This window comes from Podarcis liolepis (genome assembly GCF_965112155.1).
Source record: "Podarcis liolepis genome assembly, chromosome: 1".
Lineage (NCBI taxonomy): Eukaryota > Metazoa > Chordata > Lepidosauria > Squamata > Lacertidae > Podarcis > Podarcis liolepis.
Window position 1 is genome coordinate 111,437,692 of NC_139554.1, and position 19,546 is coordinate 111,457,237.

Sequence of the window (19,546 nt, forward strand, 5' to 3'; positions counted from 1 at the left end):
ATCATGGCCATATATTTCTTTACTTGGTCTGCATGCTATGTTTACCCTTGGTTCTTTTTAGACATGCATGCACCTCTCATTTGATGTGTGGACTGATGCCGTTGAAAAGCATTTTATTGGTGTGAAGTGGTAAACAAGTTGTATTGATGGTGTTTTATCTGTGATGGCTCATTCCTCACTTGATGAAGTCATCAAGTGAATCGCAGGCACATGTGAGGAGAAAGTGGACCTTGGGTTGGTAATGTGAAGTGAGGGGAAGGATTATGTGAACCAATTCTCCTTACTAGTAGCATCAAAATATGTGTGAATATTGAGTAGAGTGTTAGGCCCTGATTGGGTATTACAGTTTCAACTGAGGAATTTCCCACGTCCTATTGTCTACAGAAGAGTGTTACCCTTGCTCAAAGGAGAGGGCATTTTCTATGGGGGCACCATAACATTTTAATCCCTACGGAGGTTTGGCTGGTGTTGGCATTACAATATTTTGGGGTATTAGTTTCCGATAATTCGCTTTGCCCAGGCATTTTGCAGGGATTATATTGATGCCTGGTCTTTTTTTTCTATTTAGCTGATGCCTTTTAGTGTTGATTGTTTTGTGATGGATCATATTTTGTTTTTATTGTTGCTATGATTATAATCACCTTGGGATACATTTTAGAAAGTTATATAAAAAAAGAGATTTTTGCTTATGGGAAAAGTGCAGAGATGCACATAATAAGTGCAACTATAACTTAGTAATGAAAAAATGTGTCTTGGAGGTCGTAGCATGGTGACAGAGAATGTTCTTTGTGTGCACAAAGTCCTATGAATCCTTGGAACCTATAGTTTAAGGATCTAAGGACTTGGAAAACATTTTTTTCATCTGAGATCTGACAAAATTACTGCCCAACAAACTGAGATAGATAGACCAACGATTAGACTCATTACAAAGCAGCTTGAAATGTTCATAAAGTCTTATGTGCAAGTTTGGCTTCAGTAGTTTTCTAGTAAGATTTGTATTATAGCAAACTGATGCCGAAGACTCTGAAATGCAGAAGGCAAAACTTCCCTGGAGCTAGGCATGGAACCAATGAGCTGTGCAGGCATGTTGGAAGTCTTTAATAGCAGACAAAGATTTAAAAGCTGTGTCTGTGGTCTGGTTTCCCCTCCAATGGATTATAGTGATGATCTATCATTTAGAAACTGAGTAGAAAATAAATTTGAAACCTCAGCAGTGAAGACTGAATATAATATCCTGAACAAGAAGTCGTATCATTCGTACAGCAGATACAATTTATTTTTTTACAATTGAAAGTACAAAAAAAGCCCTAGTTCATATTTGCAAATATAAATCCTAAGAAACTTGAAAGGTGTCGCTAGCCGACAAAGGAGAGAGAATTAAATCTTTATAAAGTATATAGCAAGAGCAAAAAAAGGAGACTGAAAACTATCAGGAAAAATAATATTTAAGCATCTAGTTGCTGTATACATAAATCCAGGATGCTCTACAAAATGTTAATATATACATATTGTATAGCAAGTTGCATTATTTTTTTATACAGTTAATGACATTTTATTCACAACCTTTTTTTTTAGCTTGCTTTATAAAAAATTGTCTCTAAATTCAATAGAAAAGACTTAAAATAACATGACAAAACTATACAATAGGGGAACATACACCATGTGCATTGGATACTGTCCTTATATACAGATACTTGAAACAATATACAGGAATGAAAATAAAATGAATGGGCTGAATCCAAACTAAGTTGGTCACACTACAGTCCCACTGGGTTGGGCGGGGGGATGTGACAAGTTAATCACAACTAACATAAGCCCCATTGGTTTCAATAGGACCTAAATGTGACTAACATAGTTTAAACTAGTGATTCCCAAGTTGTGTGCCAGGACAAACTAGTCAGCCATGAACAGGGCATTACATGTGCCTTGAAAAAACTAAGCCACCATGTTGGGTGCATCCACCACTCTCACATTTGGAAAGTCCATGCAGCACTGACATCTCCACCTCACCCATCTTTACCAATAGAGTAAAAGTGTCCCTGGAATCCCTGGTATAGCTGTCCTACAGCTGACAGGTGTTGTGAGGGGATCCCAGAAGTACCCTGGTACCTAGAAAATCAACCCCCATCCATAGCAGATTGAGCAAAAGGGGTAAGGTGTTTAACTAGGCCATATAACCAAGATTTAATGCAGTTTCAAGGAGAATGCCTTCTTATTTCTCCTGGGTGTTGAACACTCTAGACCAGGCATGGCCAAACTTGGCCCTCCAGATGTTTTGGGACTACAACTCCCATCTTCCCTAGCTAACAGGACCAGTGGTCAGGGATGATGGGAATTGTAGTCCTAAAACATCTGGAGGGCTGAGTCTGGCCATGCCTGCTCTAGACAGATAGATTGTGTTTGTGTGTGTGTGTGTAAAAAGGTGTGCCTCTGAATTCTAATCCAGAAAAGAAGGGCCCATGTGTCAAATGCTTGGGAAACACTAATATCAACAGATTACAGTACGAAATCATCAGGTATGGACAAATGGCTGACTGGAAAAGGCCATTGTCCATTGTCCAGTACTTTACTAGGTTTCAGATTTGTACAAGGCAATGGGCTGGTTGCAGTTTATGCAAACTTTTATCAAAGCAGGGGAAGTCATACTGCCTGAAACAATCAATGCTGGGTAACAAGAATGGTGTGCTGTGTAGGTGAGTAGGCCTCACTGCAATGTTTACCCGATATTTTCAACTTACTGTTCCTTTAAATGTTTTGGACTACAACTCCCATTGCCCTTGACTATTGCCCATGCTGGCTGAGGCTGATGGGAGTTGCAGTCCAGCAGCATTGGAAGGTCACAAGGTTGGGAAGGTTCACAGATACATTGAAAGACCCACCGTGAAAAATAAAAAGAAGGAAAAGTGTAGCTTTGCCGGAACAGCAGGAGACAGTTGTGATGGAAGAAGAGGCAAGGCCAATAGCCTAGTATGCTCTTCTGTTAGTTCATTTGTGAAAGTTGATTCACATCTGAAAGTGCTGCTAGCCTTATCTCTCTATATGCTAACCTCTCTCTATATGTCATGTATGTTCTTCCTTGTCTGGAAGAAAATTGTCTGACCCTCCACACTCAGAGTCATGACCACATGCACATGGCCCAGTCCATCCATGAAACTCCCCAATATTAGAGCACCCCCCCCAAACAGCCGTGCTTGGAGACACCACTGTCAGAATGCTGCCATGATAACTGTGGATAGACCAGATCAAAAACATTGTCTGCAACTGCATCTCTTGAAAACAATTGAGACATATCATTTGCAGGGGGGGGGGGACAAGTAGTGGGCAGGCAGTGAAGCTCATTCTAGTTTCTTTGCAAAGAAAGCTTTGCTGTATGGCAAAAACCCAAGTGTTTACTGAACATATATGTATGAAATCAGCCTCGGAGTTGCCCTTTGTAGTGGTTCTAGCTCCCATAATTGGTGATACACTAAGTGAAATGCAGCTTAACAGCCATGTTGGACAGCCCAGTATGGTTCCTTATTTTTTAATGCCTTAAAAGTAAAGGTAAAGAGACCCCTGACCATTAGGTCCAGTCGTGACTGACTCTGGGGTTGCGGCGCTCATCTTGCTTTATTGGCCGAGGGAGCCGGCATACAGCTTCCGGGTCATGTGGCCAGCATGACTAAGCCACTTCTGGCGAACCAGAGCAGCGCACGGAAACACCGTTTACCTTCCCACTGGAGCAGTACCTATTTTATCTACTTGCACTTTGACATGCTTTCGAACTGCTAGGTTGGCAGGAGCTCATCCCGTGGCAGGGATTTGAACCACCGACCTTCTGATCGGCAAGTCCTATGCTCTGTGGTTTAACCCACAGCACCACCCATGTCCCTTATGGGGACTGTGGTGTTTTCAAGCATGATGGTGAGCAAATTTGGCTGAACAAGTGGCAAGTTGTGCATACCATCTCTAGGGCAATTGCAACAACATTTGGGAAGTCCTCCCCAATCCTCCTGGTTTTTAGTTATAAATCACTGACTCACTGCTTTACAGGATGCAGCAGTTACGGTTTGTGACAAATTCAGTGCCTATTGTTGAGGTATCTCAAGATAATATGATTATGCTAACAAATCTCCTATTTAGATCTTCCGCCTATAGTTCATATTACCTATGAGATTATATGCCTCCCAAACGTTTGGGGCCTGGTCATGTTGTTCTTTTCCAAGGTCAGGGGCTGAGGAGGGGGAATCCTACATTTCTCATTTGGGTGGAACATATTAACTTTTCAATCATTTTCCAGCTTAGGTGTTTGGGGAATGGGAAGCAATTTAACAAAAATCTATAGCCTAATTTAGGCTTATCATTGCAATCTGAAGATTAATTAATTCTGTAGACCCAGGTGATTTAAAGAAATGGCAACTTTAAAAAAAGCATTAAATTCCTTGCTAGATGTTGACAGCATGAATTGTAGTGAAAATACTTAAGAGGTCTACATATGTGGACTGATTGAGTACAGAAATTACATATCAGAACAGTTCCTTTCTCTGAAATGGTGTGGCTGTTCAAAAACTGCTATTTTTTAATTGAAATCCCTTACCTGCTTACCTAAACCCCACTGCATGCATTTGGAGTTGTTTTTGTAAAGGATTGTGCTGTCAGATAGATAAATTTAAACTACTGTAATCGATAGGTAAAAATACTGACATTTCATTTTAAAAGATACTTGGTCCCACTCGGGATATTTATTAAATACAGTGGTACCTCGGGTTACATACGCTTCAGGTTACAGACTCCGCTAACCCAGAAATATTACCTTGGGTTAAGACCTTTGCTTCAGGATGAGAACAGAAATCGTGCTCCGGCAGTGCAGGCCCCATTAGCTAAAGTGGTGCTTCAGGTTAAGAACAGTTTCAGGTTAAGAACGGACCTCCAGAACGAATTAAGTACTTAACCTGAGGTACCACTGTATTGCACTATTTGAAGAAATACTTTAATAGTTTGTGTCCCACAATCTGATTTTAATACTGACCCAGTACCCAAATGTTCATCTGTTAGCAATAATTATGCAGGAGACTCCCATTGAAGGAACACTCCTCTTGGCTGGGTCTACAACCCAGATCAAAGATTGGGTCTTTCCTTGTGACTATCTTAGATTGAAAACATCACCAATGCTGTGATTGGGAGGATACAAAGGACTTGGCTATTGGCTAGATTATGCCCAGTCTGTCAGAGAGATATGCTTTGAACAGTTGCAAGGCAGCCATAAAATATTTTTCTTTCATCCTCAAAGAACCAAAAGTGGCAATTGATTTCACACACACACACACACACACACACACACACACACACCATGGTGGTGCAACTGGGGAAAAATATTGTAACCAATTCTAGAGTGTGCACCTATGGTGCAATCTGTAACATTGGCCCTTTGGGTGGTGCTTGGACCGCCAGCTTCTTGCATTCACTGTGTAATATATTAATATGCCCAAGGGATGCTTCGTTGGTTTACCGTCCAGTTGATACTGACAGCTCAATGTGTGAACTAGCGTTGCTGAAAAGACCTGTGCTTGCAGTAATATGAAAGCTCTCTTTGTTGTGTTGTGGCTGTACAGGTCACCCACCACTGTAACATTCTGGAATAACATGGAATAACCCAGTGACTCACTATAATCGGATGGTTAATTTAACCACTCTGTGTTCCTGGTTGGCAAGGGAAGTCATAATGCTCCTGCAGTAAGGGAAAGGAGTGAAAATACTTAAGATTTTCCTGTTGGCAGCATCTCCTTTGATGCTCATAGCCATCAATATGTCTGTTATAACCTGGCAGTGCATGTGGTAGTCAGTGATACTGTTTCTGATGCTGAGATGAGCAGCAACGCCAGTAGTTCCCTTGGCCCAGGTTCTGCTGAGCTACTTGATCTCTTCTCAGGCTGACTGAGCTTTGTCAGTGTGTTTTAGACAGCCAGGCAATTCAGAGGAGGTCTGCAGACCACAGGAGCTGCTGGCTGTTGGAAGTGTGTTGTGGAAGCAGTCCCTTGTGCTTGCTTTTCCTCTGAATGTTTTCTTAAAAAAACAAAAGAGAGTGCCAGCACACTCTGCAAATGAGCAATATTTGTCTCCGCAGCATCAAGCTGCTAATACAATCAGATCTATTACCCTTTGTCATCCTCTCAGTAAGATTGTTCCCCTCTAGGTTTTAGCCTCTGAGCCATGATAATAAATCACAGAAGGCTAAGGGAAAGTTGGTTACCCAAACACAGAAGAGTTTACCATTTAAATGGCAGAAAGCAACCATCTATGAGGCCCACAATGCGTGATTTTTGTTTTCTTAAAAAAAGATCGTTAAATCTGTAACAAAGAAAATTATTGCAAGAGAGAGTTCTCACTATATTTATGGTTATAAGGGATGTTGTACAAAACATAGTGCATCAGCTTTGTCTAAACATTACTTAGGTGTGAATACACAAATATAATTAAAAAAAACACCAGGAGCATACTTTACAACATAACTTACAGTACTATAAATATATTTTATATACATGTTAGTATATTTTTAAGACATGATCTTCATACATACATATACATATATATATTATATCTATACATATGTGGTTTGTATTAATATTAGACTATTCAGTGCTTTAATTTTATTATGAATCTGCACTTTACATATAAATATTTGCATTTTTTAAACCAATAGCAAATTCTTCTATATCAGAAGGCTCTTGCAACCTCTTAAGCTCAGTCTATTGGTAGAGTGATCTGTCCATGGTTCTGATGAAGAGTGTTGATGTATCTTCAATTGAAGACTTGTCCTTCTAGTTTGACTGCTTCTCATGAGGCCTAGAATAGTGGCTGCAAAGGAATGACTGCAGGATGTGGTGACAGGAGTGAAGGGAACAGTGTGTGGGGCAATGGGGGAAATGCCAAATGGCTTGGGTGGAGAACTGAAGCTGGAATGAGGGGCAGTTGGGGTGGGCCAACGATGGCTGTGTGACTTGCAGGGCAAAGTCTTGGCCCGACTGACAGATGAGGTAAAGGTGTCCGTGAAAGAGCTGGGACTTGGGAAAGAAACTGTTGGTGAGGCTGAAGGACCTTAAATGTACTTGCTGCAGCCGCTGCGGCTGCAGCGGCTGCTGCTGCATGCTGTTGCAAAACCGTGTGGTGGATTGTGGTGACCGAGGTAGAGCACAGAGGCTGCTGCAAAGGCAAGGGCTGCAGAGGGGCATTGGAAGGTTGGACTGCAGCTGGAGGAAAGGTCAGCTTCATCTTACTAGCGAGCATGTTTTGCTGGAAGATCTGGTGGTAGGCCTCGCATTGCAGATCTTTGAACTTGTCGTGGCTTTCCGGAGGCAAAAGCAATGTGTGTTCGGGCAAAGTGAAGGGGGCAAGAATTTGCTCTGTGGTTAAAAAAGTGTGACTGTTCATATGTGCTTCTTTAAAGGGCAAAGGGGGCGGTGCATTAAATATACCTGGGTTATACCGTAGCCACTCGTTGACTGATGGGTTGAGTTTCTCTTGGGGCATAGCCTCAGCCACTTCATAATGACACAGATATGCTTTAGGAGGAGGCTGATCAAAGTTTCTTTCAAGACTGGGCACTTTATTAGGAGCTTGCATTTCGGGAACACTCAGGTTTTCAGGTTTTTCTTCTTCTTCTAGCATGTTTTGGGGTTTCACCATTGGTTGAACACTGTGTTCGGTAACAGAAGAAGAAGAAAATGTAGATTCCTCCAGAGAGGTAGTTTTCTCTGTACTGGAAGAGTTTGAACCTTTGATATTTTCTAATGAAAGTAAATGTTCAGATTGTGGAGCTGTTTGACTTTCTACTGACTGGATTGTTTGTTCCATATTACCATTTGCATCATCTGTGATGGAAGGTGTTTTTGTTTGCTCTGTGTTTTCTTCAGTAAATAGTTTGAGGGAATTATTGATTGTGCACACCCTTTTAGGAGACTCAACAATGACATTCCTTCTTGGTGCCCTCTCTCTAAATGCATGTTGAGTTCTTGCTCTCTTTCTCCTTCGTTTCCGTTTAGGTTTACAAGGTGCTGCTAAGTTACATGTTTGCCTCAGATTCTCTTCTGAGGAACAGGTCAGTGCATTTGAACTTTCATCTGATGAACAAGAATACATATGATGTCTCCGTTTCCTATGGGACCTTTCTGGCTCTTCTGTGAGCGAATGATAGGCTCTCTTCGTGGGCTGTGATTGATTCACACATTTTTCTTCAGGAAAATGGTCTAAATGTTTATGGTCTGGGCTACTGCTACATCTTCTGATTCTCCAACTACAAAATGCTCCAGAATGAACTGAGTTGCATCTTCCAGAACTTGAACCTGGTTTATTTGATTGTCTGTGAGAAATTGATTTACTCCTTCTCCACACTTGGTTAGAGTTAATGTAGAATTCCCTATTGTCTTTTATGCTGCAAGTGGGATGTAGACTTTGGTTTCCATGGACCTGTGTGGATGTTCCACCACAGTCACTGTTCTCAACCTGGAAAGTTTCAGATGTCTGCTGAAAGAGTTCCACAACTGAATCTCCCATTCCATTTTCACCAGTGCCTTGTTCCAGAGCATTATGAAGTTTTGGATGTTTATCAATATCAGCACAGTTATTTTGCTGTTCGAGTAAGGGAGAAATTTTAATATCTGCCTCAGTAATTTCCTCCTCATAATGGTGGTGGCATAGCTTTCTTCTTCTTTTCCTCTTCCTGGTTTTGTGAAACCACTTTTCATGTGTTCTTTTTATCCAGGCTTTGTTTTGCTGTTCTGATGAGCTTTCATGTATACATTTTGGGGAATTATGACATTTTTCATTTTCTCCAATCATCCACAAAGTAGCTAGGCTTAGGCCATCTTGTTTTTTATTGAGGCTACAATCCTCTGCCACTGAAGCATCCATCGTAGTTAATTTTTCATCATTGTATGGATGTGTGGTAATGTGAGATGCACAATCAACATTTGCTAAAAGAGATTTATCTGGACAGTCTAAACTCAAATCATGGTTTGATTGAGGTTTATTTTTCTCGAGGCATTCATTCGATCTTGATGACCTGAAGTCAAAACATAATGGATTACAACTGTATGAAATGACTGGCTCTGTGTTTGTGTAAATTAACATTTCTGATGGCCACTGAAGAATGGTTGATCCATGTTTGTTAAGCACAGGAACAAATGGCTCACAAGGTCTCTTTTGTGAATTTTGTTTACAAGGAAAAGCTACTGTTTCCCCCTCAGAATTTGCTGGCATCAGTCCATCCGATGAGCATTTTTTAATTTCAACTTCAGCGGCTGGTGAATCGCTGTTCAGGTTCTGATCATTTTTTTCCTGGATATCCTGCTGTGATAAACAGTTTTCATTCACAGGGAGACCTGTGCATTTATTTCCATTGGGCTCATCACTATTACTTTCTGCAGGGAGGGCTTTGTTCCCAAGGGCAACTTTGGATGATGTTTCATCTGGTGAGGCAGCTGAATCTACATTAACAGAAAAGCCCTCTGAATCGCCAAGCCCAGGTTCTTTCAAATGAGAAGCAGGAGATCTTAATTCCATGACGTCCTTTATCATGTTTCCTTCACTGGGTGGTTCATCTGGTGGTTCCTGTACTTGGAGAGATTCATCAGCATGTTTTTCCATTAGTGGAACAATAGAATTAGGTTTCTCCTCAGAACACAGAGACATTTCTTCATTCAGTGAAACCTGAAGGTTGCAAGGTCCAGGAACAAACCGGCTTCTTCTGCTAAGCCCATGTTCAGACGAAGTTTCATCATTGTATTCATAGAAGGCAGCGGCCGATGATTCCAGCTTGACTGCTGCTTTCTTAGGAAATGCAAAAGAGAACCCCACTTTATGTCCATGGAGCCCCTGCATTTGATCCCCAGGCTTGTTAATGTCTGGCTTGCTGTTATTTGCATTTTCAGGTGAGGAAGAAGCCACAGATGTAACATTGTCAGCCGTCTTTGAGCTGTGCAATAATGCAAAGTTGAATTCTTGCTCCTTTTTAGTAGAGTCGATGAGGGCACGTGGAGGGATTTCGTTACAATTATCTCGGACTGTAACTGTCGTGGATCTGAACATAGGGCCACTTCCTGGAGCACTGAAAGAAAACAAGAATATACTTTCTGTAAATGCAGTTCAGAAGCATTTGAAATGCAAAGCTAGCAGTGCAGTAACAATGTCACCTTTCCAAAAACAGCACAATCCTGACATTTTACAGGCAAAAGATACGCATGCATCTGAAGGCAATTCTGTGCACAAGTGCTGCCTGCAAAACTCTCCTGTAGGTCCCGTGAGTTCCAATTGCTACAGAGGGTTGTATATCACCACCATCATTATCAGGGGTCAGCAACCTTTTTCAGCTGTGGACCAGTCCACGATCCCTCAGACCATGTGGTAGGCTGGACTATTTTTGGGGGGGGGGGTGAACGAATTCCTATGCCCCCAAAATAACCCAGAGATGCATTTTAAATAAAAGGACACATTCTACTCATGTAAAAACTTGCTGATTGCCAGACTGTCCACGGGACGGATTTAGAAGGCAATTGGGCTGCATTCAGCCCCCAGGCCTTAGGTTGCCTACCCTTGGCTTAATGCCAAAATAGGCTTCCATTTGGTTTATAGCACCATCAATGTCTGCTCAAGTGCAGGGGTGAAGGAAGGGTAACCGGCACCCGGTGCGGGGTGTCGGGGGCGGGGCAAACTGCCCGGCGACGCATGCGCAGTACATAGCATGTGCCACCGGGCTGTTTCCCTCTTACACGGCGGCGGGTGGCACGATGACGGGCGGCGAGCCCATGGCAGGGTGCCTTCTTGTCACCCCCTTAGAGATGGCACCTGGTGCGGACCTCCGCCTGCCCCCTTCCCTCCGCCACTGCTCAAGTGTCTAGGAGGAACCTGATCTCCTAAAGACGGGAGCTACCGTCTTTAGCTTTCTTGCTGCTTCCCCCATTTGCTTGCCTTTCTTAGGGCTCACTATGTGCAGCTGCCCAAAGAGAGATTGAAAGCAACTTCTCCTTCTTTCAGTGCTTGCTGGAGAGGGGAGGCAACAGCAGGAGGGAGGAGGAGGATGAACCCAGGCAGTGGTCTCTAGAGTTGGCAGAGGGCCCTTTGCCAAAGCATGGACTAGATAAGCTCAGTTGGTTAGAGTCTGTTGAGAACACCAAGGCTGCAGGTTCGATCCCCATATGGGACAGCTGCCTATTCATGGGGTTGCACAAGATGAACCTCAGGGTGCCTTCCAACTTTACAGTTCTATGGTTCTAATTAACACTGTGGTTAAAGCAATGCCTCTTTTTAAAAAATGGAAGAAATGTATTAATAGATAGGTCTTAGAACTCTTCCATGCTGTGAAGTATGCAAAACAAACAAAAACAATTTCCAGGTTTCCCACCCATTCTCATTCAATATGGCAAACCACACTTTATATAACAGCTCTGTGTCCTGGGAGGAAATGAGCACATAGTCAGATGCCAAGGGTTTCATTTGGCCTGATGTGGTTCTATTCTCTGGATAAAATAAAAAAATTCTCTGGATAAAATAAAAAAGAAAAAGAAAAGAACAAAGGATGGGGGAGAGAATAAGACACCATGTCTCTTTCTGGTCATTTATTCTCCAGCTCCCTTCTGTTCTTATTCTCTTACAAAGAAGTCAGGAAGACATCTATAACACTGAACGAGACAATTATTTGAAAGTGACAAGGACAGAATTGCAGCTGGAAGTTTTCTATGGGTCTTCCACACCATTACGCTGGAATGACAAAATTTGTCTTGAATTTTTCTTTAGGAGAAACATAATGGCAACTTTTGGTCTGGTTCACACACACACACTGGCCCACCCCCTGCCAACCTTGGACTGGAGTGTCTTCCACCACCGTGGGGAGAGCCTTCAGCATGAACAGAGCCCTACACACAAGTACACTAAATTAAGGCTATCTGTCCATTGTGGTTGGGGAAATGGAAACCGGTACTTTACATGAGTGGGACTTCACATTTGGTGAAGGTTCAGTGAGAAGAATGTGTGTGAACCTGGGACTTTTACCTATTTCTCAGTGAACATGACACCTACATGCTACAGTTGAATGTGTGAATGAACCAGACCTAATTTACATGTAAGCACCCCTCTCTCCACTGATCAATAAAGGTGGAATTCAGTGTTGCTCTCTTGCAAACGTTCTGTCTTTGCAAGTATTTCAATTAGCCAGATGGGACAATCCCGTCTCTCCTTCCTCCCCATTGTTCTGTGGGTTCTCCTGACAACCCATCAAGTCATTCTTTGAGGGATGGTGGAACCCCATGGCTCAAGCAGAAGTCCTTGCACAGGGCTTCTCCTGATGGGGTTTCTTAAGCGAATCCCATTCCACATATTTATGAAAATCCATATTGCAGCTATGAATCATAACACTAGGGATTTATTGTCTCTCAAGTATGTATATTTTGGTAAGCATCAGTGTGGCAATTCTGCAGGGCATGTTTGCTCCCACCCTTCCCTTCAAGAAAGAAATGCAAGGCCTGCCACTCCCATGGGGAGGGGAGAGGGGCTTGGTCACATGGTATCAGTGGGCAAATAGGAGGTGGCCTGGAAGGGGTTTTGAAGGTAGCTCCTCCTTCAGACCCCCTCCTGTTTGCCCATTGGTACCCTTTATGCAATATTGGAATTATAGGCTAATCACCCAGAGCTGAGTAGGATTTTTGTTTTGTTTTGTTAGGGCCTCTCCCCCCCCCCCCACTTCACACTGTTGAGTAAATTTGATTGGCATTCAAGGAGAGGTGTGGCTTTCTTGCCAGTATGGCATTGAGTCTGGGTAGATAAGAAAGCTGGGTGCAAAGCCTAGGTTTATGGAGGCAGTATTGGGCTAGGGACACCCTTCAGGGACCAGCTGCTACATTGTACATGGAGGGCTTGGAGGAGTGTCCCTTGAGGCCTGGAGTACACACACAGGTGAATGCTGCACAGTCTGCATGCACTTGTGGGGACCATACACAAGGTTTTTCTGATGAAGAGAGAGTCTTTTATTCACTGACCTTAGCTGGGGAGCCACAGTGCAAGGCTGCAGCTCATGTCCAGACTGGGTGAGGATTTACCTGTCAGAGTTTGACAAAGTCCTCACCTGTCTGTTAAATCTGAATTTGTTTGATTGGGTTGACTTGTTTGCTTGGAGTGCATATCCTCCATTCTGTTAACATTTTAAGAAATACATCCTTTAACCTATTCTATGCCTCAAGTCTCCTTTCTGGATGTGTAGGTTGTGAGCTTGGCATAAATTATATGTCAAAATCTCTTTAATCTTTAATTTGTACAGCATGCTGTCCAACATTTCTCTGTCGAAAATAGGGACACCCTAAGGAAAATAGGGACATTCTGGGATCAAATCAAAAACTGGGACAGCTTCTGTAAATCAGGGACTGTACCTGGAAAATAGGGGCACTTGGACATCATATGGCACAGGACTTTATTATAATGAGCCAAAGCACCATGCCTAGGATAGGGCACTAATTTCCCTACTCTATAAAATCCCACCTGCCAGAATTATTTTAGCTTCCCTCGAAACATCTTCAGATCTTTTGACTGAACAAGATCTTCCGCATTTGTCTCAAATTTCACTTTGTGTGCAATTTGGTGGAAAGCCCAACTGACAGCAGCTCTCCAGGGCCTCTCCGACAGTCTTGCTATCCTTGATCATTTCGTCGGAAATGCTTACAACGGAACTTGCAGCTTTGCGTATGCAAAGCATGGCCCCTGCCACTGATCGGCAACCCCCCCTCCCCTGTGTTTTTAACGACATTTAGGGAATGCATGTTGTGCTAGCAATTTTGGAATGACTTTTAAACACATCTTATTTGACACACGAGTTGTTGAGTGAAGATAAGTATGGAACCCCCCATGGTCATTTTAAATAGTTGCTCTCCGAGCACAGCTACCCTATACCAGACAGGTTTGCATTTTCTCTGATGTAGCATGTAGAGCTCTTAGCTGTATTTCTAAAACATTTATAGCAGTATCTAAATGTATACAGTACCCCAGGGGTCCAGCTTGCAATTTCAGATATGTATACACATAGGCTGATCTATTGTCCTCCTCTCTCTCCGAAGCACCGCCATTAATAAATATACCATTAGGTATAATGTGATCATTAGCACAGCATGAGGAGTTGGATACGGACCTCTGGCTGTGAGTTATTTAAAGGTTACAAAGGCCTGAGGAGTAAGGGTAAAATAATAACAACACACACCCCAACCGGCAACATGCTAAATCAGAGTTTTTGGATTTAAACTGTTTCAGCTGTACAGTAACCTACAGGGCTTAAATTATTTCTAGTTTGAATTGTTCATGGTCTGCAGCCAATTCATTGCAGAGTCTTGGGTCTGGAAGAAGACTATAAGGTCACTCATTTTGCCTTTCTGTGATTAATTGCTTTATCTACAAATATCCCTGATGGGTTATTCTTCAAATCCAGAATTGAGGGGAGCAGGGGTGCTGAATGCAACCATAGGGCAAGGAAGATGATGAGGAGGACGACGACGACGATTTAAAGGGATATCTTAAGGAAGTGAGTCATGCCACCCATTAATTGGAAATAGGAAACGTTACTATTTTCAGGGGGTTATTAGTCAGTTCTGATGAGAAACAAAAGTTGCCATTAAGAAGTATAGGCCAGCAGGCAGGATTTGGGAAAAGGTCTTGGGAAATATAGATTCAAGACCCTGCTCAGCAAGCTGGGTATCTAAGAGTATACCTCAGTGTCAGTTGCCAACCTGTGAAATGGATGTGATAACTGTCAAAAGAGTATAAAGGGGTATATAATTCATAGTAATTACAACTAACACTTGATAACCCAAATTCTATCACACCAGTAAAGTTAACAAAAATGTATAAAGTGTGTAACAAATGTTGGAAATGTAAAGAAAAAGAGGGAACATTTTATCATATGTGGTGGGAGTGTAAAAAGGTGAAATGCTTCTGGGAAATGATATATAATGAATTGAAAAAAAAAGTTGAAATATACATTTGTAAAGAAACCAGAGGCATTTCTGTTAGGTATGGTAGGAAATGAAATAAATAAAAAAGAATGTAAGCTTTACTTATATGCGGTAACAGCTGCAAGGATACTACTGGCCCAAAAATGGAAACAAGAAGAATGACCAACGATGGAGGAATGGAGAATGAAACTAATGGACTATGCAGAACTTGACAAATTAGCAGGAAAGATCTGAAACTGACGGGGCCATAAGTTCACCGAGGACTGGAGTAAATTTGTAGATTATTTGAAAAGTATATGCGATGAACAAACAACGTTTGTTGGTTTGCAGGAAGCTCTGTGAAAAATCAATATTGGAAATATTGTAAAAAAGGGAGTAGGGGGTGAGGTTATTATTATAAGGCAATATAAAATCAGGAAATGCGTAAGAAATAATCAAAACGGAGGATTGTCAGAAGAGCTGAGGGAAGTCCAAAAAGAATGTATTTGTGAGAAAATGTGTGTTATGTTCCTATAATTTTGTTTTATAACATTAATAAAAATATTTATATAAAAAAAACACTTGATAACCCAAATTCTCAGTTCTCGGATCTATATTTTTGAAAAAGTGGTCAGATGACATTTCTCTTAAATCAGGGTGAGCCAATGTGATGATCTCCAGTCAGATGTTGCAGTACTACAACTCCCATCATCCTTGACCATTGGCTGTGCTGTCTGGGTCTCATGGCACCTGGACAACATTGTTTCCTGCTTGGCAGGGGGTTGGACTCAATGGCCCTTGTGGTCTATTCCAACTCTATGATTCTATGATTCTGTGGAGGATGCATTGCTGGGTACTCCAGCCTTTCAGATTATTTTTTGTCAGTACTCCCCCTGGTCGTGAGGTACAGTATGTTATTGGCTCTGTCTTAGAGAGCTGTTCTTTCTTATCAACGCAGTAAATCTCAGAGCAGTTTTGCATGACAATTCAGATCTCTCCACTTGGAAGTCCACTAAAAAACCCATGTTTATTGTTTTAAAAAATGTCAGAAATGAAGGAAAATATAGGACTTCAGTCATCACGCATAATTGCCTGTCAGCGCAACAAGAAAATACTTCATAATGGCAGCCAATCAGTTTAGAATGTGCTAAGAGCAATGATTTGTGGTGATGAAGTGAATGCTATTAGCAGTTTGAATGTGTGAACACACCTCAATAAAAATTGTAACACGAATTGCACATTTAAAGTGTGACATAAAGCAACAGCCATAAGGGGTCCTCTGTTTGCCGTTTCCACAGTATATATGGTTTGTGACACTGAGAAGCGGTTGCTTAATGCAGTAAAATGTTTGACTTCGTTCTTCCCACCCAGCATATCCTTATATTGCTGCTACACATATTTCGATGTCTACAATGGCTTCATGCAATCCCAGATGGGAGAGCAATATGGATGTTTGCAAACTGAGATGAAAGATGGAATGCTACTAGTGATAAAGGATGCTGGGAGGCTACCAATGATAAAAATGTGTGTTGGACCAGATCATCTGCTTGTTACTCTGCATGTTCCCAGCAGTACTGATTGAGGGTTGGGGAGGGGGAGAAAAAATTAGGAAAATTAGGGATGTTCTGCCATCAGTCTACAGTTATCAGCATCTTCCTGTTGGGATCTACAGAATGCTGTGTGAGGTAGTAAGTCTGCAGGCTTGAGTTTGCTAGCTGATGCAATCAGCCTGCAATACTTTCTATGGGGGTGCTGGGTCAGAATGACTCAGCAGTAATGTGCTGACAGTTGATTGGCTGTCATTGGTTTAAAAGGGAAACCTGTCCAGCAGTAAAGGTGGTAGTGTAGAGGAGTGTGGTCGGAGAGAAAGAGTCTTCCTATTTGACTTAAGGTGCAGCCAGGTACTCTGTCTGACTGTATGAACTGCTTCTGTAGATATTTTTATATACAGTAAGGGTAAAGGTAAAGGGACCCCTGACCATTAGGTCCAGTCGTGGCCGACTCTGGGGTTGCGGCGCTCATCTCGCTTTATTGGTACAGCTTCCGAACCAGAGCAGCACACGGAAATGCCGTTTACCTTCCCACCGAAGTGGTACCTATTTATCTATTTGCACTTTGACGTCCTTTCGAACTGCTAGGTTGGCAGGAGCTGGGACCAAGCAACGGGAGCTCACCCCGTCACGGGGATTCAAACTGCCGACCTTCTGATCAGCAAGTCCTAAGCTCTGTGGTTTAACCCACAGCACCACCCATAGCCCACATTTGTCTATATAGCTCACAATAAATAATACTGCACTGAAGAACCTGGAACTCTGAGCTTTTCTGCTAAATCGGCGTGAACAATTCGCAACACTTCCCACTGTAGCACCCACTTTTCCCCTGGGACCCTGAAGATTTTTTTACATGGGCAAATTCCTTTGCAGAATTTGACTCAACCACTGGAACCTCCTCTCTCTGTAAGAGCTGTTCGACAGTGGGACAGACTCCCTCAGGGGGCTGTGGACTCTCCTTCCTTAGAGGTTTTTAAGCAGAGGTTGGATGGCCATCTGTCATGGATGCTTTAGCTGAGATTCCTGCATTGCAGGAGCTTGGACTAGATGACCCTTAGGGTACCTTCCAACTCTACAGTTCTATGATTCTGTGATAATATCACCAGGTAGCAGGTGATGGGATGGATCTCTGCCAGAGACTCTGTAGACCTGTAGTCCATCAGAGTAGACAACATTGGTCCAGTAGACAACTAAAGTGTCCAGTGATTTGACTTTGAAGAAGCTAAGTTCATATTTGCTTGCACAATGGGACATTTGCTATCAATAAACTGCTTAAAGCAGAACAGGTCCCAAATTTCAGAATGAATACTACAGAATTGAACTGGGTTGTGCAATATTGCGTAGACTAGCAGCAAGCCAGCGTATTCCTTTCTTCATCAGTGGTGTCCTGTCAAAATTCAAATGACTGACCTAGTTTCCTAATGTTTTCTACTGCTAAGCCTGATTTATTAAATATATATAGGACATGTTTTTAACTCAAATACTTGTCATTTTAGCTCTGTTGAAAAAGTAATGTTAAAACATTTATTTCTTTGCATGGTGCCACATCTAATTGCAACATACAGTTCAGAGAGTGCCAAAAATATATAGCTACTTTGTTCTGGTTTGAGATCTTAATAGTCATGGGGCATTCTGCCACATCATGTCATCTGGAATATTCTTTCCCCTTTCCCTGTACTTTTTACCTTTCAATAACTTTTCACTCACCACACAGCTTCTTTTCTCAGTTCAGCTAACTTGTGTAAGCGTTGAAGGGCTTTTTCTTGCTTCCTTTCATCTTTTCTTGATTTGGAAGCTACATTTCGGGCAAACTCCCTCTGTTTCAGCTCCTTGAGTCTCTATTAGGAACAAGTGAAAGCAGGGTCAGGGGGAAATGGGGAGGAGAGAAACATTTAATGCACAAAGAGAGAAAATATTGCAAAATAATTTAAGAAGCCATTATTTTCAGTTCTCACTAAACCCTCTGATTTATGCATTTATACAAACTGAGAGTAGCCCCCGAATTTAGCATATCTATGATGGCATTTCGTTCAATTGCTGGTCCTTCATGATTGCTTGTGTATTGTTTTGGTAGCAAAATGGTTTTGTTTAAGGAAATGACCCAATACTACTATCTCTAAATTTATTTATGGGGTATTGTTTAGTTCCAAAAGCTTTGATGAGGAGGGAAGGTACATTTTTGTGGTTCATCTCAAGCACCAAATGCCTTGGACTGGCCCTTCTTGTTACTCAGCTACAAGTCTTCCACAATGTCAATATTTTTAGGTGGAATTCAATCACATACCAGCAAATTCAGGTTGCACGGTTATAGCTGATTGGGAGAACTTTAACAACAGGCTTGGTTCCCAAAAAAGCACAGGTTCTGGAAAGCACAGGCAACTCCTGTTTTGATGCACCATTATCTAGCCTCACTGCAGACAATTTGGAATGAATGCTCACTTAAACAGTCAGTGTCATCTAATCTACCTCAAAACCAAGGTGAATGTTCAAGGAAGTGCTCAACAACAAGTGCCCTAAGATATTTATCCAAAGGATTCAATATAAAGCAAGTAGGGAACTAGCTGCCTTGAAATAAAAAACAAAGAACTCTTGATATAAATCCTAAAATCACAGGTTTCAAAATTATAGATGAGAAGGCAGCATTCTTCTGCAGGCCCAGGGGGGTGGATTCCATTCTGGCAAGGAACAGGCAGACTTCCCTCAGACCAAGCTGAGACAGAGACCAAAGACACAAATTAAACTACCACTTGAAACCTGAGATCTGCTGTTGGGAGTTAGAGGGGTGGCTGGACAAAGGAGCCACCATCCGCCCTACTGAGAGCCTGAGGGCCTTTCTACTGCCTCTATCCACCTGGTCCAGGGTGGCGCCAGGTTTTATAAGGATTACTTCTGCTGCTCAGCAGAGAGGGCTTCTTCTTTTAAATTGCTTTTATATTTTTTTTATATCCTTAATTTTTTTTTTTTAGTGTTTTAACTGAGTTGTCCCAAATTTTCAGTTGAGTTCTCTACTGTTCCACACCAGTTAGTGGTTGTTTTTTTTAATTTAAAAAAGTTCTT

The 19,546-nt window shown here is 42.0% G+C and overlaps 1 protein-coding gene across 1 annotated transcript in view; it reads right to left on the reverse strand.

Annotated features, from left to right (window-relative positions):
* The window catches only part of ZNF804A (zinc finger protein 804A), a 240,386-nt gene that overhangs the window by 39,547 nt on the left and 181,293 nt on the right, over positions 1 to 19,546 (reverse strand). Inside the window, exons 3-4 of the mRNA XM_083495934.1 lie at positions 18,197 to 18,327; positions 5,169 to 10,081 (exon numbers count right to left, since the gene is read on the reverse strand). Of these exons, the coding sequence (XP_083352060.1) occupies positions 6,823 to 10,081; positions 18,197 to 18,327 (3,390 nt within the window). The 3' untranslated portion in view covers positions 5,169 to 6,822. The remainder of the gene's footprint in view (positions 1 to 5,168; positions 10,082 to 18,196; positions 18,328 to 19,546) is intronic.